This window comes from Centrocercus urophasianus, unplaced genomic scaffold (genome assembly GCF_019232065.1).
Source record: "Centrocercus urophasianus isolate 14NV4802_14NV808 unplaced genomic scaffold, USGS_Curo_1.0 seq_10, whole genome shotgun sequence".
Lineage (NCBI taxonomy): Eukaryota > Metazoa > Chordata > Aves > Galliformes > Phasianidae > Centrocercus > Centrocercus urophasianus.
The window spans coordinates 47,200,625-47,223,760 of NW_024884142.1; the positions used below are offsets into that span (position 1 = coordinate 47,200,625).

The 23,136-nt window shown below is 37.1% G+C and overlaps 1 protein-coding gene across 1 annotated transcript in view; it reads left to right on the top strand.

The window, feature by feature from the left end:
• Nucleotides 1-1,763: 1,763 nt before the first annotated feature.
• Nucleotides 1,764-23,136, top strand: part of ENPP3 (ectonucleotide pyrophosphatase/phosphodiesterase 3) — a 31,063-nt gene continuing 9,690 nt past the window's right edge. The window contains exons 1-15 of the mRNA XM_042821747.1: nucleotides 1,764-1,986; nucleotides 4,288-4,366; nucleotides 7,051-7,173; nucleotides 8,271-8,396; nucleotides 11,139-11,199; nucleotides 13,421-13,518; nucleotides 14,301-14,380; nucleotides 14,929-15,048; nucleotides 16,325-16,434; nucleotides 17,738-17,803; nucleotides 18,486-18,558; nucleotides 19,906-20,014; nucleotides 20,157-20,285; nucleotides 20,643-20,674; nucleotides 22,566-22,693. Of these exons, the coding sequence (XP_042677681.1) occupies nucleotides 1,870-1,986; nucleotides 4,288-4,366; nucleotides 7,051-7,173; nucleotides 8,271-8,396; nucleotides 11,139-11,199; nucleotides 13,421-13,518; nucleotides 14,301-14,380; nucleotides 14,929-15,048; nucleotides 16,325-16,434; nucleotides 17,738-17,803; nucleotides 18,486-18,558; nucleotides 19,906-20,014; nucleotides 20,157-20,285; nucleotides 20,643-20,674; nucleotides 22,566-22,693 (1,451 nt within the window). The 5' untranslated portion in view covers nucleotides 1,764-1,869. The remainder of the gene's footprint in view (nucleotides 1,987-4,287; nucleotides 4,367-7,050; nucleotides 7,174-8,270; nucleotides 8,397-11,138; nucleotides 11,200-13,420; nucleotides 13,519-14,300; nucleotides 14,381-14,928; nucleotides 15,049-16,324; nucleotides 16,435-17,737; nucleotides 17,804-18,485; nucleotides 18,559-19,905; nucleotides 20,015-20,156; nucleotides 20,286-20,642; nucleotides 20,675-22,565; nucleotides 22,694-23,136) is intronic.

Genomic DNA, 23,136 nt, shown 5'->3' on the forward strand with positions numbered 1-23,136 from the left:
TTCTTTTCTTTCCTCTTTTTTTTTTCCCCTCTATGTGAATGCCATTCATTTTAGAAGATGGACTAGGAATGAGTATAAAGGTGTGTTTTCATTAATAAAGATAAATAAAGCCTGTCTAGTTCTTTGTAGTCTTAAGTACCCTTAAGTACCCATACAGGTGTGATAACACCATTCTTTCCTGGAATTACCTGAACATCTGCCTGCTGATGGGAAGTAGTGAATAAATTCCTTGTTGTGCTCTGCTTGTGCATGCAGCTTTCCTTTACCTACTGAACTGCCTTTAACTCACCTTGAAAGCTTTTTTTCCTTTTGCCATTATTATTCTGTCCTCCATCCCACTGGGAAGGAGCGGGGCTTGGCTGTCTACTGGGGTTAACCCACAAGAGTACTTTTTGGTATCCAGGATGGGACTAGATAACATTCAAGATAACGACAAATTTGATTGGGATGTTCTAGACCAAATTTGTAGCTGTTATAGCTGTTGAAAACAACATGGAGCTCTTACAGTGAGTCCAACATGGGGTTACAGAGATGATTAAGGGGCTGGAGCATCTCTCTCATGAGGGAAGACTGAGAGAGCTAGGCCTCTTTTAGGCCTCTTTAGCCTGGAAAAAAGAAGACTGAGAGGGAATCTTATTAATCTGTACAAATATCTTAAGGAAGAGTATCAATAGAACGGAGCCAAGCTGTTTTTTGTTGTGCCCAGCAACAGGACAAGAGGCAAGGGGCTCAACCTGAAATACGGGAAGTTCCATCTGCACATAAGAAAAAACTTCACTGTGAGAGTAACAAAGCCCTGAATAGGCTGCCAAGAGGGGCTGTGGAGTCTGTTTCTCTAGAGGTATTTAGAACACACCTGTGTGTGATCCTGGGCAATATGATCTAGAGGACACTGATTGAGGCAGGGGGGTTGGAGTAGATAATCCTAAGTGGTACCTTCCAATCTCAGTCATTCTGTGTTTCTGCAATCTAGCTATTAATTGGCAGGCTTCTGTTCTTGCCAGGGGTCTTGCTTACTTTACAGTGTATTAGAGTCCAGTGATTGTTAGTGGTTGCTGTTTGCTCTATGCCTTATCAACTTACTTTGCTGTTCCTGGGAACATTTTGATAACAGCAAATGCTACACCCCTGGGATGGTGTATTGTCAGGGCAGTGCTGTTCTTCCTGTGCTGCTGTACTAGATAGGCTAGAGCTACAGTGCCTCAAGTCAGAGGGTGTGTGGCTTGTGAGTACTTCCATGCTGCAACAAGTACACCCCTTAGGGGACTGCAGCCCTTGGATACATCCGTGCTGGGGCAAGGGAAAGAAGAGAAGTACAATGCAATGTTAAATCTTATATCCTGATCTACAGGGACCATTCAGTTCAAAACCCCTGCCGTGGGCAGTTTGCCACCCACCAGATCAGGTTGCCCAAAGCCCCGTACAGTAAAGGAAGGAAGCTCAAAGCATAGTTGCGACCACAGCAGGAGCTATAAAACCATCTGCTTAAGTATTGCTTTCTTTGGAAGCAGCAAGTACTCTGTGATGGCCTTTTAACCAAATACCTGAGTAGTCATATTCACAAGATACTGCTTAGCAACATATTATTTCTAATCTACAGTTTATTTAATGCCATCTTTATCTTGAAATGTGACTGATGTTCTCTGTGCTCAAATGCTTCTTCTCAACCTTTGACCTTGCTTGGTAGCTTTCCTGCTTACTTTGGCATCCTGCAAGCCTATCACCAGTGCAAAAGTTAGGACTTCGATAAAGTCCTGTGAACAAAGTACATACACACTTGAAGCACGAGCAGCCTCTCAGTTGCAGCCAAGCCAGCTGTGCAGCGAGAGAAGCACAGTGTGTGTGCAGCTGAGAGCAGGCGTCAGCGGAATGGATCCAAACAGTGAAATTGGCATGCATCAAAGCGGACATTTGGATGAGGTGATTTTACAACCAATGGAATATGTGAAGAGAAAAACACTCCAGAGATACAAGATCATCTGTGGTGTAAGTAGGCACTGCTCTTCAGGGCGGCGACTCCTTTTTTTCCTTTCAGATCTGTAAGAATTGCTTTAGCAATTTTCAAATTCACAGAAGTTTTACTGGTTTCCTTATATTAATTTAATAATTCAGGGCAGTGTGATAAGTGGTGAAGTTCTGTAGCATGAAGGCATGAACTTCTCTGGCAGATTTCTGAAGTGCTTGTGGTACTTATCAAGAGGCTTCAGCTCTGTCAAAAATTTTTTTCCTGGCAGTGAAGTACATTTTTTGCTTTACTATGATAAACTGACAGTTTGCACAGTAGGTGGTGTTTCAATGCAGTGTTTTCTATATTTGTTTAAAATATGTTTAAATCTGTGGGCAAAGCAGCCCCAGTTACTTTTTGGTTAATTTTTTGTGCGTTCAGACTCATCATCAGTGAAAAAGAGTATGTAGGAAAGGCAGTGATGAAAAACACTTCTGAAGCATAGGAAAAGATGAATGAACTATTTCATCTGGTGTTGTCAGCCTCACATTTCAAGTATCGTGCCAGTTCTTTCCCTCTTCCCCAAGGCATTGAGAGTCACACAGCTGCCTTATAAATAATACTATGTAGGGCTTTTTATACATTTTTGAGACCTTTTTTTGAGCTGATACACATTTTTGGCTTCTGTTTTTGACCACAAGTGAAACAAATCTTGAATGTATACATATGAAAAAGAGAGGCAAGTTGTGACACTTTTCATCATCATATCATGAAAACAGATTCATATACTATGACTTCCTATCTAATGCTTCATTGTGTAAGTATTGCATAGTATATGAGAGAAATACTGGAAGCTGAGGAAAAGAAGTGAAAACAGGCATTTTTCTCTTTAAATCTGCAATAAAAATAATTTAACCATGAGAGACAGTGTCAGAAGTATGCCTAAATAAAGTACAAAATAAATGGTGCTTTCAAGAGTTACTTGGAAGAATAAACTGAGAAGCATCCTAAAACACAGGGGCTGTTCCGCACTCAGACAACAAAACCCAGGACAGTCCCCTAAGGGCAATATGCTCCCTGTCCAGAAGTAGAAATTGTTCTGGCCCAGATGTGACCCCTAATTCTCAGTCCTTCCTAGATGGATGTGGCACTGAACTGTGGCCTTCACAGCTGGGTCCAGGCAAGGATCTCTTCAAGAGATATCACCCTGCCTTTTCCAATGCTTTGAGCAACAGCACTTTTCCCACCTGTCTCTTTTATCCGGATCTCTTATCAATTCCATTTCCATTCCTACTGTTGGGATATTCGTCCTCTCTAAAAAACAGGGAGTGAGCAATAGGGAGCAAGTAAGGGTGATCTTCCCGGTTCATGGGAAGGAATAGTGTGTACTTAGGATGTGTCCCACTGGATCTGCCCAAAATGTACACACACCCTCAGCAGAGGCCTGGGCATCGCTCCACACCACTGCCGGTTGGTGAGATGTTGGGACACAATGAGCCCAGGGTTCTACTGTGAGCAGAGATGGGTAAACAGTAACAACACGGCATGTCTATGCTTGCTTATATCCTGCTCACTCATGTAGGTTTTATCAGCTCTTTGTAATTTCCATAGTCGCAGTTAAGCCATTTGGTAATGCCTGGTGGATGCTGGAAGTAGCAGGAAACAGAAGTAAACTGAGACAAAAGCCGGAAACAGAGTAGATTGCTTGATGGTGCTTTTCTCTGAGAAGCATTTTCTTTCCCATCACTGCCTTACTGAAAAGTGGATGCATTGTGATACAGTCTAAGAGGGTTGTCCTTTTTTGCTGTTCCAGCCAGCATGTCTGTTAAGCTGCGACAGGCTTCCACAGTGCTTTCCCAGTCTCCCAAATGTTGTGACTTTCTTTTAGGGAATTTTCTTGGACTACTTGTATATTTCTTGTTTCCTCTAACCTCACTATTACAGTGTCTTACCCATTAAGAGAAAATGTCTTGTGGTGAAAATTTAGTATATACATCTTCAGTCTAGCTGAGCTTTATAAGAAATCCCTGTAGGCATTTCAGGAAAATACGGAAGCAATAAAAAAGAAATATTGGCTTGTGAAAGATTGAGATTTCCTTCTCTTTGCATAGATCAAGAATTTGAAAAATACATAAATGTATTTGCTACTTCCTGCTATTTTTTCCCCTGCAAAGACTTCCCCAGTCACAAGATGGGACCAACCGTAGGTTAGAGGTGCAGTATTTAGGTGTTGCCTTACAAGCAGTTCACAAGATTATTGTTTCTGCACCTCTCCTATCATAATTTCTACTAAACATAAAAGCTTATTATGAACTATGATTTTTTGTGTGTCTGTGTGGCAGGTTCTGCTAAGTGCTTTGGTGGTTGTATCTCTGGGACTAGGTCTGGGACTGGGACTAAACCGTGGAGCCCAGGAGCAAGGTATGTTTATGATATTTTTAGTGTAATTACCACTGAAGCTAGATCTGGTAAAGGCTTTCAATGAAGGCTCTTTTGTAATGTAATATAAATATTCAGTGAAAAGTTGCCACCTAAAATTCTTGTATTTTTTGAGTTGGACTGTATAAATCCTGTACACATAATTTATGCTTGAAAAAACCTCTCCTAAACCACTGCATGTCTCACTTCTCACTCTACAGTTGTTAAACCTGCTTCACAACAACTTTGGAAATTTTGTCTTACTAGTGTTTCTATGAAAATTGAAATAGGATGTATCTTGTCATATGTAACACTTTACAATTATTTGAGCGATGTGTTTTGTAGAAGAGATGGTGACCACTGTCAACATTCATACTTAGAGTGCATGTGACATAGTTGAGGTGGCTAAAATTTGTCATAATTTTTTTTTGAAAACTTATATTTATGGAATGCTATGGTAAAAAGGGATGTTTTGATTTGATGAAATGTTATTACTTAATTAAAAAAAAAGCAGAATAGCGTATTAAGGAGTCAAGCAACATTAGGACAAACAAACATCACCCGGTGAATTGAAACACTTCCGTCAGAGTCAAGACAATATCAGTCTCATACTGGAGGAGTTCAAGGATGCACAGTATCTTTTTCATTTCTAATCAACATATATCAAACTTCTATACCTACTTACTCATCAGCTTCTAACTCTTTCGAAGATCTTTCAATCCTAGCTGAACAAGACGGAACTGAAATTATTTTTTATGACAGATGTATTGTACTACTACTTCCTCTGTAAAATGCATAGATACCTACCATGTGAATCTTCACTGACATTTACCTAAGGAACTTGGTCACAGTTGCAGTAAGTTAATGGGAAATGGAAGATGGTGCAAAACGAAAATTTTGGTGTCTCTGCAGACATTATGGAGAATTCCAAATAGGGCCTGCCTAACTTTGTTTTCTACCTTTATAACCAGATCTACTTCAGAAAGATGAAGTAATGACACACAGTGCTACAAGGCAGTCAGAGGGGAAGCCTCAACCTGGAGTGGTACATGACTGTACTGCTGCATTTCTTGTGAGGACAAAGGGAAAGATTGGCCCTGTTCAGAGGCAAAGGGAGTCATGGCTGAGAGGCATTTTGGGGGGTTATAGTCTTGGGAGGAGTCAGTGGTGAGTAGTGGTCCACTGCTCTGTACAGTTAGACAGACATGACATCTGGTGATGTATTACAATTCCTTCTGTTTATATACCCAAGGTAAACTTGATAGCTCCTATAACTGCACTGACTATTCCAGATAAAATTTCCTGACATACTAAATTTTAACATTAATACCATACTAAGTTTGCAGAACTCACACATTTCTGTAAATGTAGTGAAGAAATTAGAGGCATGGATTGCAGGTTATTAGAAGTATAAACAGTTATATTTCAGACAGAGGAAAAGGTTTATATTTCTTCTGAAATACATATTCTGTATTCTATATCACTTTAATTCAGGTAGAGGACCTAAACAACTTTGAGCTGTTTTAAAGCCAATGGATAGGGGAAAAACTAAATTAAATACTTTAAGTTTCAGTTTAAAAGCAAAGAAAAACTGCACATTGGTGGAAAATCACAGCTTTTCTTGGCAGAGCAGGTTCCAGCCATGAAATGATTTGCTATTAGTTTCTTCTTTCCATTTGTACTTTCTCTTGAAATATCCATTTATGATCATTACATGTGTTTGTTCATTGTTCTAATTACTTGCACAGCTTGGCTGCGTGGACAGTTATTGTTGATGTATGAAGGTAAAGAACAAAGTGCAACTTCAGAGCTTTCTACATGTGAAAAAAGCTGACTAGCTTGAAAAAAGAAAGTTCTTAGCTCCACATAATTCATACACAGTGGATATTAACGCCTGATTTTTATAGGCAGTGCACCTTGCACAAGCACAAACCTTTTGGCAACGATTACAGAATTCTACTAGCAGGCCTAAGCACTTATATGTATTTCTATGTAATTCTGTGGATGGGTGACAAAACTGGAAATGTGGATGCTTAGATTGTTTCAGACATTACTTCTCCAGTACAGAGATCACAGATGCAAGGCTCTTAATGACTCAAGGGGAGCTTCAGGTGGTGTTTTGTGATTCGAAGTTGTCTTTGGATGTATCAGAGCTCTTGCTCCCTGCATGGAGGTATCAGAGCTGTGGTGAGGAACTAATTGCACATTTCAGTTTCCTGTGTAAGGCCCTTCCTTTGGATCCTTTTCTTTCTTTCAGTCAAAACAATCAAACCTGCAGGATTTTTAGGCACTTTGTCCCAGCTAAGTGGAAGGGAGATGGTCAGGTTCCTGAGTGTACTAAAACTCATAGCCTTCCCCAGCTCTCTGGGTTTCTCTGTGTCCTGGACTCAGCAACAAGCTGGGGAGATACCAGTTGCTGAGATGTAGAAACAGCTGTGACAGAAACTCTAGGTGAGCACACTTGAAACTAAAACCAGGACATTTGCATCTCAAAGACCTTCTGCAGCTCTTGCATTGCTTGGTCCAATCTGTGTACTAGCAACTGCAGTGGAAACTGACTCAGGATATTGTTTTGGGAAATCACTCAACACCTTTTATGTCTGAATCCACAATCTGTTTAGCTTATCCAGCTGGGACAAGGCTGTCTTGCAGCCTGGGCACTAAGAGTCCCTGTCTTCTTGTTGCAGTCAGCTGCAGACACAAGTGCAACGAGCCCTATCGGAAAGAGGTGGCAGGCTGCCAGTGTGATAGCAGCTGCGAGGAGCGTCAGGACTGCTGCTGGGACTATGAAGATGCCTGCGTGGAGCCAAGTATGTTCCCTTAGAGGCAATGCTCATTGGTTTCTATACTGTTTTCTTTTGTTGTATAGTACTGACTGAAAAAAGACCAATTCTCTTATTTGCACAGGGATATGGAAAGCTGTCTGATTAAAAGCTTTGAGGCTTGCTTGCCGCACGATGATTTGGGGAGGGAGGAAGTTAGTGGTGTTGAGTGAATGCTGCATTCAGATTGTTAGAAGTCCTTAGCCTACGTGACAAGAAATCTTTCTGGATCTCTTTCAAATTATCTCATTTTTTTGCTATGAAGATGCGTGCCTTTTAGGCAAAAATATTTCTTCAAGTAATTTGTATGGGTTTCACATATCACATTAGAGCATAAAGCAGTGTAGCAGAGAGCACGGCAGTACAGCACAGCCAACTCCCTTGGATAACCAGAGCATTTGCAGTGAATGTTTCCTGGTCCAGATTAAGTCATGGATGAATGGAAACACAGGTTTCCTTTGACTAGTTGACTGAAATGATGCTTGTGTGCCGGCACCTCTTGTCCTTTTGAAAATTAATGCGTGTTTCCCATGAAATGTATTCTCGGCCTTATGTAGGCCTGAGAATTACTCAGGAATAATTAGCAGAATCAGGATTACAGTATTCCTCCAGGAAATTTATCTGTTTCTGCATTAAATCTAGATTCTTAGCCAGTTACTCTGCATGCTCTCTTTGCAGCAGCTTGGGATTTTCTTCATCCTTATCACTTTCTGCCTGTTTCTGCCCTCCTTAGAGCCTTTTTGCTCTCTGCTACAGATTGTGCACAATAGAAGTGGAACAAAAAGATCTACTACCTTCTTTTTCTCTTCCATGGATTTATTTATTTATTTATGTTGAGATCTTCCAGGAAAAGTGTGGAAGGCATTGAACAAGATGACTTTGAGAGTGCATTTCTAAAATGGTTTATTCTATGATTTGTTGTTACCATTTGGTGGCAAAAAAAAATGGTCTTTATGTGTTAAAAGGAGTCTTGTGTTTTCGTCTCAGATAAAACTGTCAAGCTACTCAGGTAGGAGATGTTAATATGAGTTTAAAGTTTACATGAAGTTCTGGGACTCAAATAATGTCTTTCTTCCACTTTTCAGCTCGATCCTGGAGTTGCACTAATTTCCGTTGTGGTGAGACAAGATTACCTGGAAGTTATTGTTCTTGTTCTGATGACTGTTTGCAGGAAAATGACTGCTGTGTAAACTACAATACTGTTTGCAAAGGTAAATCAAAGATAATGTGAAATAAATAGTTGGACAAACACTGAAAATATGAAGGTAGATATATTTGTTTCTCAAAGTTAGAGCCTTATAGTTACATTTTGAAAAATGAAGATGTTTTGAAATGAAACAAAATGATATGTCTAACTTGGGAGAAGAGGATTTTTGGAGAGAAATGTGAGATGTGTGTCATTCATAAGAATGTTGTAGGAGCAACCCAAATTTGGTGGTTGTGGTCATTTGGATTTTATTTTCCAAAATAGTTGAATACATGTTTTTTTGCTTCAAACTCCCTGGAATCTGAAGATATTTAATTAAAATTTCCCATTCATTTTATTGAAAATTAATTTTCAGATTGGATTTCTTAACTGAATATCTTTGAACATACCAGGTTGTGTCATACAGACCCTGTCTTCATTGGTAAATTTGATTATAGGAATGACATCTGCAGAGTATACTGCTGACTTAAAGTATACATCTGTTGTCAGAATTCCTGCATATGTTTAGATGGCAGAGACTTCAGGCAGCTTCTGCAATATAGTGAGAGCTTTTATGAAAGTAATGCCCCCTGTTTTAGTATGTTGGCCTATGACAGCAGAGGTGGATGTTGGTGGTATGGCAGTAGAAGTTGAACCTTCCCACCAGTGTCCCATTATGTTTTGTTGCCATGTGACAGGTGGCAGCAGAGAGGCAGTCTGAAGTATGAAGCAAAGGTGTGTTACTGAATTCTTCCATGTGGAAAAAATGGCACCCATTGACATTCATCGATACTTCACAGAATCACAGAATATCAGGGATTGGAAAGAACCTTGAAAGGTCATCTTGTCCAATCCCTTTGCCAGAGCAGGAACACCAAGATCAGTTACCTTTTTGTGCAAGTTCTGACACTCCTCTCCCCATCCTGTTCAGCCTCCTGCTGCTTATTAATTCCTAAATGTTTGCATTTAGACCAAGCAGTAATGTGAGTACAGTGAGGCTGTGAGTGGCATGTTTCTGCAATGGCAACAGTGATGTGAAAAACAAGCCACATTCCAAATGGCCATGCACAGCTGTCACATCATGAAATGAAGAGTGTCTCAATTAGCTCATCTGTATGAGTTGGTGAATTACCAGGGAGCTGAATATCAGTTTCAGTGCATTGGAAATGATAGTGGCAACATTAGAGTATCACAAAGTTTGTACTAAACTCCCACAAATGCTTGTACAGGAGCTGAAAGAATACCATATGCAAGTTTTTCAGGACCAATTGAACCAATATGAGGCAGTTGGTAACAGTTTCTGGGGTTGTATAATTACCAAGTGTTAAGACACGGTGTCACCACTACAAGAGAGTCAGAATGGTGGTCCGTGGAGTGGTGACATGAATTCCTCCTCAAAGAAAAGTTCAAGATGCAGTCCTCTCTGGGTACAGTGATGTGCACTGTCTTTTGGGATAGGAAAGAGCATAATCCTTCTGGATCTCCTGGAACCCGGACAAACCTTCAGTTCTGAACTTTACACCATAATTCTGACTAAGCTGAAGGCTCAAACTTCCAGAGTCAGGCCAGAGAAGAAGACCACCTTTCTCTTGTAACATGATAGTGTCAGGCCTCACGTCAGTTTGAAGTCCATGGAGCACATTGGCAGTCTTAGGTGGACTGTCCTACTACACATACTATATAGTCTGGATTTGGTGCACTCTGATTTCATTTGTTTGGGCTGCTAAAAGATGGATTGAGTAGGCAACAGTTTCCTGGCAATGACACTGTCATAGCAGCTGTGAAACAGTGGGTCACCTCTGCTTCTGTAAATTTTTATGAACTCAGCATGCAGACTCTTGTTTATCACTGGCAAAAATCCATAGATAATGGTGGTGACTGTTGAAAAATAATTTTTTGAAGCTGAAAATTGTCTTTATCATAAAAAGTTATTGTGGGTCGTTATATCAGTGGAAATAAGTAGGAGGCATTACTTTCAGAATGACCTATGTATATCTGTCACCTAAATGCAAAGAGAAACTAAAAATAGTCAAGAGTTCGATTAAATGCTAATTTGTTTGAGTAGCAAGTGCTGACCTGGTTAAAATGACTGTACATTCCCACCTTTGTCTGCTTACTGGGAGATGAACTCTCTGTGTTAAGCTAAAAACTTTGACAGGCACTGCTTCTTTTATATATATGTATTTCCTTTTTTTCCCCATGTTTCTTATTTCTTCTCTTATTAACATCTCTTATTTATTCCAAAGAAGTGGGCAGATTGTTATTATGAGTGAGTGTAGATGTGAAGCAGGTGGAGAGTATTCATGAGAAAACAGAACAGTGACTTGAAAGGCAGAAGCCAGTGTCCTTGGAAGACTGAAGAACCTGTGTTCTTTAAACAAAGGTGGGGGAAAAGCTAATGAAAGCCCTGGTAGTCATCACTAAATGTGTAAGTGGAATCTGCAAAAAAAGAAAGCAGTATTCCAGTGTGTATCCTGAATACAAGTTAAGTATTCTCCATTTTAAGGTGATAGTTAAAACATACAGGTTAAGCTTTCATAGTTATTTCTCCTCCATCTTGTTTGTATACTCAGTGTTCCAAGGCCTAATATGTTGAATTAAATGATTTCTAAAGATATTTTAGCCCTAATTTACATTATTTCTGTATTGAAACAGAAGAAATTCCAGGAAGTTCTCTAAAAGGATCATCCAGGAAACTTCTTTGTTCTATTTGTTTGTATTATTATTTTTTTTAATGCTAACTCAATACTTTCTTTTGTCCTCTTAGGTGAAATACCTTGGGTAGAAGAACCGTGTATTTCACTTGAAACTCCTCAGTGTCCAGCTGGGTAGGATAATTTTAAAAATCTCTTTAATAAATAAAAACATGATGCTCAGAAATAGTCAGTCAGCTGAAGGAGGTTTTTAAGAGGTTAGAAAAACGGAAAGTTTACTTAGAATAAGGTGCTGCCCATAGGGATGTTCTGTAGAAGTGGAATGTGGCTAGTACTGTTTTTTCTTTCTAAAACCTTTGTCATTTTGTTGCAGATTCATTTATCATTTACAAGGTAGAACAGAGTACAGGAGTTTGAATCCAGATCGTAAGTCATTCTGCAAAGACCTGGAAAAACTATTAGAGTTAATTCAGGATTCACGTAGCACAAATTGTTCATGGTCCATTTAAGGTTGCTGACATAGTATCTCTGATAGTATAGATAAAAAGGAAGCTGTAAATGTATCATTATGTCTGCAAAAGCTGGAACACAGAAGATTTGATGCTCACTTTTAGTTATTTTGTATAGATATTTACCTACAGATGGACATCTTAGGTGTAGATTAGCCAGAAATATAGTGTAAAAGTTGTTCTCAAAGTAAAATGGATTATTTTCTGGTTCAGTTACAGTATTTTTGATGTTATCCTCGTTATCTATTTTACTGGCACACCATATTATAGCAATAATACCTTTAGTAGTGTATTTTCTTTCTAAAGTTCAAGTGTTCCTGCATGCACCTCCCAGAGCAATACAAAAATGCACTTCTAAGTTATTAGTTAACAAATAACTTCTCAAGTTCACAGTTTCATAGCCAAGAGCTTAAAAGCTTTGTGTGGAGAAAGACTTACATGCCATGAACACTGCTATATGGAGCTCCATTTTGGTTCAGACTCCACTCAAGAAGCTGCTTTATTCAGTGTTTTTTATACATACTGTTGATGCCAATGTGCTTTACTGTTTTGAAAAGAGCACTGTGAATGAGAAAATAACTGGGACAATTATTGTCCCAGTTTTGTTTCTTGTGATATTGTGAAAATGCAACTTTTTTTCTTTCTTTTTCTTTTCTTTTTTTTTTTTTTTTTGTTATAATTCAAGGAATTACTCAAAACAATTCATGCGGAGTCACTGCATTTAATTAATAGTTATTCTCTCTCAGTGTTTTCCAGGTTTATATAGCAAATCTTCAAACCTTTCTGATGAATTACAATTAGTTGGGCTTTTTTGAGGTATTTTGTACAGTGGAATCTATTTCAAACTACATTTCTCATTTAATGGTAGTCTTTATATGTTGCTAATGTGACCTTGCAACATATAATGATGGTTAATAGACTGAATCACAAAACTAGACTACTTAATCCTACAGAATATTTTCTCTTCAAATTATGAAGAAAAATGCTATAACACTATCACTTCATATCTGGTAATGTATTTTTGAGTCCTTTCAGACTGGTTAGAAGATAGTATTTTTAATAACTTCGGTTTTTTCACAAGTAGCACTTCCTAATTAGAATTTTTACAGCAAAAATTGAAAGACTGTTCAGGAGATAATTTTTTATTTCTGCACTTTTTATCTACCTGTCATCTGAGCTAAGATCTGAGGCTTTTTAATCTTTATTCTTTACATAATGTCTTAATAAAGTCATGGGTAGCTGCATTCTTGTAGCTTTAAGTGCAATTTGTCATTGCACTTAGGGTGAGAAAGTGTTCAGTGAGGGCTGGGAAGGTTGAAAGATTTAAACCACAAAGAACTTGAACTACTCGATAATGTTTTCACATAGCAAATGCTGTAAGGCAAGAGATTACCTCAAACCTGGCATCTCAAGGAGATTACATTCCCCCTGAAGCCACCGGAGCCTTGCTGCCTACTGGGTGATTGCTGTGTTTTCACAGTCCTTGGTGCAGCTGTCCTGAGATGCATAAAGAGACAAGAGACAGAATCCAACTCATTAGTATGTTCAGAGGTGCTTTGGTTGTCCTATACTCTGGGCTTGAATTTGGATCCTAGTCTGTAGATTTATGTTTGTAATTAAAAGATGAAAAAGAACCAAACAACTTATTTTCTTAGGTTCTATACTTACTGAGTAGCTTATATTTTATTCCTCGACTGTTTTCTTTTCAGGAGAATTGTGTATTTGTACTATTTGTTTATCTCTCACCATGATAATAACTCTGGAAAGTATATGGGTGTTCTAGATCCTGCTTATAAAAAACAGAATTTATGTATTGCAGTTAATGACTTTAACAAGTCTTAATTCGCCAAACTCCTTAATGATCAAAAAGTGATATTTTCTTGCAGATTTGATCTGCCACCACTTATCCTTTTCTCAATGGATGGTTTTAGAGCAGAATATCTGCAAACATGGAGTTCTTTGCTGCCAAATATTGAAAAGCTCAGTAAGTTACCCGGAGTGCTTTGTGTCTTTTCTTTAGAAGTCTGCATATAGCCTTTCTAGTTCCTTTTGCTGCTATGTTGTTCACAACTGTTTCTCAACAATAAGATCCCAAATCAGGTCTCTATCATCAGTTGTATACTTACAGTATTTCATATTCTACATTAATTCTTGTATCTGAATGCACAGCAAACATGGCTTTTTTTTTTTTTTTTAAAGCCAATTAATATTGGCTTGCAGCTTTTTATTACACAAGTAGTTTGAAACATACATTCAAATACATTTTAAAGCTGCAAAATAGTTCCAGAGCTGGATTTCATTCATTCTCTGTACTCTATTAAAACTTCCTACTGATAAGGAAGAACTGCGTTGGGTTTTTGGGAAGTGTCCCTCAAAGATGCTCTTTTAAAGGTCACTGTCTGGATCTACAGGGAGTAGTAAAGAGGAATTCCTTTCTTTGTGAAAGGAAGACTGTAAAGCTGATTTGTAACATAAAATTTTCCCTCTCTACCAACCTAAGCTTGCATTTTTGGTGGAGGTAGTTAAGCAAGTTGTTACAGAATATATACACCATGAAGGTAATCACAGTGTAGACCTACCTTACAAGGAAACATGAGAATGTATGTGTTATAGTTTGAAGTCAGATTTCCCCTCTAATAGCATAGCAAATCAGCAATTAACTGTTGTAATTTTTTCCTGTCTTTAAAACTGTTAGTTTTCAATTTGAATATATATTTAGATTTGAATATATATATTCAAATCTATATGAATTGTTATCTTTTGCAGAAACATGTGGCACACATTCAAAATACATGAGAGCTGCTTACCCCACAAAAACATTTCCAAACCACTATACTATTGTCACAGTAAGTGAGAGTTTGTTATTTTTACTTGTCTTTATCTAGACAACACAGAAAGAATCCTGTGGTGTCAGGGAATTAACTCATCTAATGACTAATGACATGGGAAGTGAAGATGTAGAAGTGAGGGACAGATACTGTGTATAAGGAAATAAATGTTGGCTATGTGGTTATGTCTGTATGTTACCATATTCTGGTCTGTGAACCAGTTATTCCTGGCCCTTGCCATTCTAAGTGTATACAGATGAGTATGGATGAGAGCACTGCCATTTGATGAGTGTCTTGCTGGGATAGGTTTGGCAGCTGATACATGGCCATGGGACTTAATCTACAGCAGATCAGGTTTTAATTGGGCTGTGAAGACGACAGGGAAACTAAAAGGGAACTTGAAAGGCACACTGAATTCACTAGTAGGAATGTGATATTCTATGGGAATTATAAATTATGTTCTGTTTCTGTGATAAAACAGCCATAAAATAATTGTAACACCACATTGCAACGTAATTTAAGATCATAGGTTCATAGGTTTTTACTTGTTTCTTTTCATTTTGCAGGGATTGTATCCAGAATCTCATGGTATTATTGATAACAACATTTATGATGTAGATTTGAACAAGCATTTCTCACTTTCAAGCACAGAAAAATTTGAGCCTTCATGGTGGCAGGGTCAGCCAGTAAGTTTACTTCTATTTATGTTGTATCTCTATGTCTAGTGGCTCATATGCCATGTTGTTAAATAAAACAAAAAGAGAACAAAATGCAAAGTTGTGTGATATATTTGCAGTACACGGTAAATGTCATGTAGCCTTCATATTGTAGGCTGACTGTGAAACAGTTCACTTTTTGTAAAGATAGAGGAACTCCTAAAATGTTAACACTGAAACTTAAACCAGCACTTATCCTTTTCATAATGGATGGTTTTAGAACAGAATATCTGCAAACTTGGAGTTCTTTGCTGCCAAATATTGAAAAACTCAGTCAGTCTGATAGGGTTTGTGTGGAGTTTGGTTATTTTTTGACAACTATCTAAAGAATGAAATCTACAAATCTACTTCCAGAATACATCATTTTATAAAACAAACAAACAGCAACAAAAACAACATAACAAAAGTATTTTCAATGTCCAGGCATGTAAAAGAAAGGGATAGAATAACCAAGAACTTCATTTCCATCAAAATGAGTATTTATGTGTACATTTCGTCCCATTTCATCGAAGAAGCACCTGTGATTATAATGCTATTCATTTACTAGAAATATCATGCAGTACAAAAATGGAAAAAATATAAACACGTAGTATCTGCTTAACGTATCTGTTTAATATACACACATATATATGTGTATATATATATATATAGGGACAGAGGAGAGAGTTAAATATATATCCACTTGTAGTCCCTATATATACTTATATATAGTATCTGTGTGGTGATGTTTCTAATATATTATAGTGGCCAGGTTTTACGGCTACTGTTTCCTGAAGGATTCAGTCAGGCTCCTAACAGAACTGTAGCTGGGCTCTGTGAGATGAATAGGAAAACACCTTTTTACAATAAAATCATATAACTGGAAATCATATCTTCCATGATCACAATCCATTGCAGTGGATTCACTTATCCACTCCACCGAATGTGTCATTGGATAGAAGGTCACTCACTGGCTGTTGTCACCTATGAAAATATCTATATGACATCATTTCTACACTGAGAATTCCCAACAAATGGCAACATGTTGACTCCTGTGCTACAATTTTTTTTTCAGACTATGTATGTAAGAAACAAACTTCAAATCAGATGTGTTTGTTGGTCAGCAGCATGATGTATGAAAGAAGAAAGGGAAATGTATTCTTGTAGGCCACATTCCTAAGCCATTTCAGTATTTTGACTCTGGTCATCTGAGATCCTCCAGCAGTGTTAATGCCATAAAATTGTTTGTTTGTATCTTTATCCATAGATATGGCTGACAGCAATGTACCAAGGTCTGAAAGCAGGCACCTTCTTCTGGCCAGGCTCTGATGTTCCAATTAATGGTACATACCCCAACTTTTTCTATTTATTCAACGGGTAAGTTTTTATCAGGATTATGGTAAATTGCCTTAAATTACTACAAAAATTCAAAATGCCATATAACAGCTGAAGGAAATAAAGAACAAGACTTTTTAAACACCAGTCTGAGTGACAAGTTCCCTGTTACATAGTTATGATTTTACCATGGAACTACCATTAACAGTTAAATTTTAGGCTATTCACAATAATAAAGCAAAGGTTATTGTATGTGTGTTATCCCCTGAGACAGTTTTAAATGTTCCAGCCAACTGGAAACCACTAATTTCCCACTGGGAAGCCTTCCTATGACGTAACCACTTCTGTGTTATTATAAAAACTGCCACATTTTAACACAAAAAATTCCCACATAATATCTATATCTATCTATAATATCCTTCACAAGTTCTCCTACTTGAGAATAAGCCTTCCACTAAATTAAACCCTAAGTAACTCAGAAGCACTGGCGTGAGCCTATACAAGGCAGAAACTTGTTGAAGTAAGACCTCTGCATTGAGAAGCTACTGAAGGAAGATGGGCTGTAGACAAATTCCCTCTGATTTTGCTTGAAAGTATGATAAAGTGCACATTGCTGCTAATTCTCAGGTTACATGCATGAAAATACAATAATAACCTTCATAGTAATCTTTTTTCTTGTGGAAGACATTGATACCAGCAAATGATTTCAAAAGTTTTATAGTTATTTCAGTAAATGATGATTCTTCATAATTACTAAGTAAATCTAAAGTAAGCATGTAATTATAAGTATTAACAGATAACAAATGTTTGGCTGTGATATCTAGGATTGGTACTCAGAAAACAACTGAGTACCATAGTTTATTAACATGAAGCTTATGCATGACTTTGTGGAAAAGTAGAGATATTAAATGAGTAAAACTCATTCACAGGAAAGAGAGCATGACCTCATGAAGATTTTTGTGGAGACATTGCTTGCTTTTAAAATATGAAAGTCCAAGTTCTAGACGTGGTGGAAAGAATGAAAAAAGAGTCTGACTTGTATTTCAGGTTTTTCTGAACTTGAAAACTCCTTTTTTGCATGTATTTACTTTTAAACATATAAATAATCCCACCCATATTTCTGTTTTCAATATCAGGGTCTATCTGTTTTATCATTAAAAATGCATTACATTCAATCAAAAATAAAAATAATAAAACTGATTACTGGTATATTAATGTGATACATCATTCTTGCAATACAAGTCATTGTCTTTACCATACAGGGTGTGCTCTGTATATATATTCTTTGAAATTAGAAGGGCAAATCAGAAAGGACTTGTTGATATACTTTTTTTTTTTTTTTCAGTTCAGTTGCGTATGAAGAGAGAATTTCAGGAATACTAAAATGGCTTGATAAAACCAAATCTGAGAGGTAACAGCAGTATTCCAATGGTTTGTAAGAATACAGCTTGGAAGGATTTTAATACTTGGCAGCTGAGCTTTCTGTTGGTATTTGTGAAACGTGGAATCTTCCTCACCATCTCAAATGAGAATTTGCTGAACTTAAGCCTTTTCTATAAGTACAGCCTGTTGCACAAGTTAAATGAAATAACATCAGATGAGGAATCACTGCTTTTTATATTTGGAGTGATAAACTACCATGTGATATGTAAACAAGTGAAATCTTTTATATCATGATTTGTTAGCAGATTTCTCTTATGTATGCAGTTAAGAGGTACTCTCTAGAGCCTCATCACTTAAGCAGATTGAGGTAATTTTGGTGGCAGTTCCCATCTATATCCCAAGGAACAGCTTGATTTTTCTCTTCTAAGATTTTGAAGTTCTAGGGAGTGTTTTCTGGATTCTATTATAGATACTGGATACAGTTTCTGAAAATGTAATTTCAAATAATTCATGTTGGTTAACTACAAAACTCACAGTAATGTAGATGACTGTATTTGCTGTCTGGTTTTTGTTGCTGTTGTTAAGTAAATTGTATTTATTTACAATTCTGTACATATTTCCTTTCATTTCTTTTTAAAATGAAAGTATTCTTTTGTAATTATGTCTCCAAGTTTTCACAGTATTCCTTTTTTATTTACTTGTAACTCAAGGCCTGATTTCTACACTTTGTATATTGAAGAACCAGATACTTCTGGACATTCATTTGGACCAGTTAGCGGTGGTGTAAGTAGCTTTTTTGTTTTTACTAGACTAAATATCACTAAAAATGGATGAGTACTAAGAACTTATCCAATTTATCAACTTGGAAAAGATACTAGATCAAAAATTACCACAATTCTCATATGAGTTTTCATTCCATTATATTCTTGTTTGTGATTGAGCGTGCTGTTTGGATTACAGCTACTTTGGCTCATACACACTGCTGAAATCATAAGAGACTGGCAGAAAATCATTGCTGAACATGCTGTTAGAAATAATATTAAGTTTCAAGCTGCACGTATTTAAACTGAACTTGAATTTTATCAGCAAGGGATATTTGGAAGCGTGTAGCCTAGCAAATTCCCAGAACTGTCTTCTGTTTACTTTCCATACTCTACTTCAATGTTTCTTGTTTTGCAGTGTTTCCTTTTTACTTGCATGCACAGAAGATATTACATCTTTAAGGAGCCTAGGATTTACTGTAACAGCTCCCTCCTGGAATGATTTTGTGCAATATCCTTGAAAATAGTCTTCCACAGAGGGCCTTGTTATGGTGGACAGGGATGAAAAAACTCATCTTTGTAGGATAGTTTTAGTCTGTCTAAATTAGAAAGTGAAGTGAATTTCTCTTTGTCCACAAAAGGCACACAATCTGTGACTGCATGCGTAATTGCATATGTGTGTGTATTGTCCGTGCATGCAAGAAATTCGAGAGTGCAGCTAGGGGAACAAAAGGCATGCAAATGCTCACGCTCAGTCAGATCTTGTCCTTACTGCTCGCACTTCAAAGCAGACAATAAATCAGCTGTGCCAGTTAGAGAAGAACCATTCGCTGTGAAGTTCTGCAAGGTGGATTGTGCTAAATTTCTCACATGTCACTTCAGTGGTTGCTGGTGATATTCTGCAGGAAGCTTAAAGGGACTTAAGTGACTTAAATGCTGCACTGGTCTAATAAGTAACATGTGTATGTAAATATTTTCAAAATGCCTCTTATTGATAATACAACGGCATCGTGATATTACAAAAAATTACGTGCAATGCTATAAATATCACATTTTATATAAATTGAGAGTATGGAAAATTTGATCTTAATGTGTAACTTTTTTTTCAATTAATAAATTTTAAATAGAAAAAAAATTAATAGATTTTAAAAAAAAAGTACTTAGTATAGGAAATCCTGTGGTGGAGTAGCGGGCACACCTGTACTCCAGTAGGGATGGCAAATTGCACTGGAGCAAAAGAAAGGAAGCAATATTAAGAACATGAAAGCTAACAGAAAAACATGCTTTTTTAGTCTTTCATGTTTGCATTAAGTGATAACTTGTAATCAGTAAAAAGGAAAGGTTCTAAGGAAGCTTGTTTCTCTCACAGGTAATCAAAGCTTTACAGCTAGCAGATCAAACGCTGGGAATGCTAATGGAGGGGCTTAAACAGAGAAACCTTCACAACTGTGTAAACCTCATTGTTTTAGCTGATCATGGTAATGTATATCATTTTGTTTCTCAGTGTTTCTCTTCACTGAGTCATTGTTTTCTTTTGCTGTATAATATATGTACTTATTACTTTAAGTTAATTTTATAGTTCACTTTATCTAGAAAAATAACTGTTTCTGTATTCTTTAGGGATGGATATGACCTACTGCAGCCAATTAGAATACATGACTAATTACTTCAGTGAGATTAATTTCTACATATATGCTGGGCCTGCAGCTCGCATTCGAGCACGCATCGTTCCACAGAACTATTATACTTGTAAGTGTGGACCAATCCTGGGATTGCACAAGCAGTACGACAGGAAATAAGTTAACATAAAGCAGACTTTCCTTGGCATAAATCGCAGTCTAAGTCAGACAGGAACAAGGTATTCTGAGTAGTCCAGTGGAGTGAATAATGTTGTTTTTTTAATGTGACTTAATCTCCTTATAATTGTTGAATCATTTCTACTAGTGGTCTTACTCTTTCTGAAAGAATTTTCCTTTGTAAAGTGTCCAGATTCGTTTCTCAGAAAGCTGATGTTTGTAACTGAAGTTGCTCTTCTAAAATGTGAAAAGTGAATGCGCTAAACCATGCTGAACTATCTTAATGTATATCATCTTTCCTTTGTAACAGTTGACTCAGAAGGAATTGTTAAAAACCTCACAGTAAGTAAATATTTTAATACTTTTTCCTAGTAGTCACTTTTTTTACTTTTTTTTTTTTTTTTAGTTCAAGATATACATTAATACATGTGGGGTGAGTGTGATGTACAAACTGGGACTCATTTGAGAAACTTGGTGCCTTGTATTTCTTTACATTTATCATTTGCAGTGAGTTAAGCATAAAAACAACTCTCCATCTTTTCTTTCCTTCGGTGCCAATTTGTTTTCTGTTTTGTGACTAGTCCTAGTCCAAACAGTTGGACTAGACATCAGAACAGGCAGATGTTCTGATGCTTTTAGAAAAACTACTCAGCTTGTAAAAATACTGGGCTATCTCATCTGGGTATATTTCTGATGAAGTACCACTAGATGTCTTCCTGTAACCTGCTGAACAACTGAATGCTGAAAGTATGCTACCTGTAGCTTTTGTGAGCCACATGAAGTCCAAAGAGCAGTAAACTTTCCTGGTTAAATTCTTATTGATTATGAATGCCTTAGAACACACCCTTTGTTCCTCAGCATACAAGGACGCATGGAAGTAGAATATCAGAGGTTGAGAAGGAGCCTTTTCAGTGTTGCACTGTCTAACCCACTGACCTGGAACATTTCATACCAAAGAGCATTCTCTAAAGGCAACTGCAGATTCTGCATATTCTCTTCCCTTGTTGAAACTGCTACCTTTATTAGTTATGAGGAGAGGTGTAACATCTCTGTCTTCTAAGAATAACCTGGTATGAGGAGATTTCCTCTTCCCCTGTCAGTTCATACTTATTGCTTGTGTATTTTTTCTCTTTCAAGTTGTTAGGAGGAAGGTTTTGGACAGAGAAGGGAATTATGTATTGTATATTGCTGAAGTCATTTCCCTCAATTTTTTCTCTTTAATTAGAGTATTGTTTGCAGAATGATCTCTTCCGAGCAAACAGAATTGCTGAATCCTTATTTTTCATTTCCCACTAAGTTTCTTAGTTTACTATTAGGGACATTTACTTTCATTTCACACAATGATGTCCTTCTACGCAGAGCATACAATTCTAGGATTTAAAGGTGAAGATGTCAGATCAGAGTCCAAGCATACTGTAGTCTTATGTATCGTCCGTGGAATAAAATATGTCCATTTCTCTGGCTTAAACAACTGGCTAGCAGCTCTTCACTTGATGTTTTCAGTGTTCACTGTTGCCCCAGTGCTGGATTAGTGAACTGGATTGATGTCTCTGAAACATCACTATGATGATTTCTGGCAGCTGGAGTGGTTCCTAATGACCATATACAGTTAAATCATTGCAGCATGTTGTTTTGCTGTCAGTAGACTCACAGTGGCATGCCTCTTAACACAGCAGTTATATTAACACATTAAATGTGGATGTAAAAGTCTTCATCTAACAACTGAGCACTAGACATCACCTGTTCAATCTTGCAGCTAAAACTCTAGACTGTACTGTGTTATGCATACTTGGTTTTCTTTGCTATTTATTGAATGGTGTAGTGATAGAAGATGGCAGAAAATCATTAGCTGCTAGGAAACATTCTCCTGTGGGTTGTGAACTTACATACCAAATGCCAGTGGCATTAGTACAGACATATAGAGTAAGCATTACTACTGTCTTTCAGTCTTAATATTACCTTTACCACAGTATTGGTGTGCTAACTGTTATAGCAATAAATATTATAAATAAATATTATAGTAATGTATTTCAGTTCCAAAATAAGTCACTTTTCATTCTGTTGCCTCTTGGGCCAGAAATGGGATCTGCAGGTTATTGAAGAAGCACGCTCCAAATAATATGTTTTGTACTTATATTCCTGTCACTAGGATGTTTGTGATAATAAGGAATGATTTATGGTGTATTTTTGACACTGCATGAAATTCACTACTGGATTTTCTTCTGTCATACAGTGCAAAAGGTCACCTCAACACTTTAAGCCCTATCTGACACCTAACTTGCCAAAACGATTTCATTATGCTAACAACATTCGTATTGATAAAGTTCATCTTCTGGTGGATCGACAGTGGCTGGCTGTGAGGTATCATCATCTTTATCATCATGCTTTTTCCTTTTAATTTCTCTTACTAATACTTCCCTCATATTCAACTTTTCACCGATGTCCTGGTGCCTCTGAAAACAGGATACATGGGCATGACAAGGGTGTTGAATCAATATAGAATGACTATCTCTTTATTTTTCCATGTATCTCAGCAACAGGTAAATTTAAGCAAGTGTTAGTCATCATAAGAAAAGGTCTCAGTTCAAAAATGGGCATTTCTTCTTTTTTTTTAAAAAACATTGATTCAGTAGCTGTATAGGATACATTGTTTCTTTTCATCACAATCTGCATTACCAGACAGAGAGATCTATGTAGGCTTGAACACATGATGAGCAAAAGTAGTGCAATATTATTTCAGAGTCAGTTGTAATAACATTATACAGGGTCTGTGATTCAGGTTGATAATTATTAGCTGACCTTAT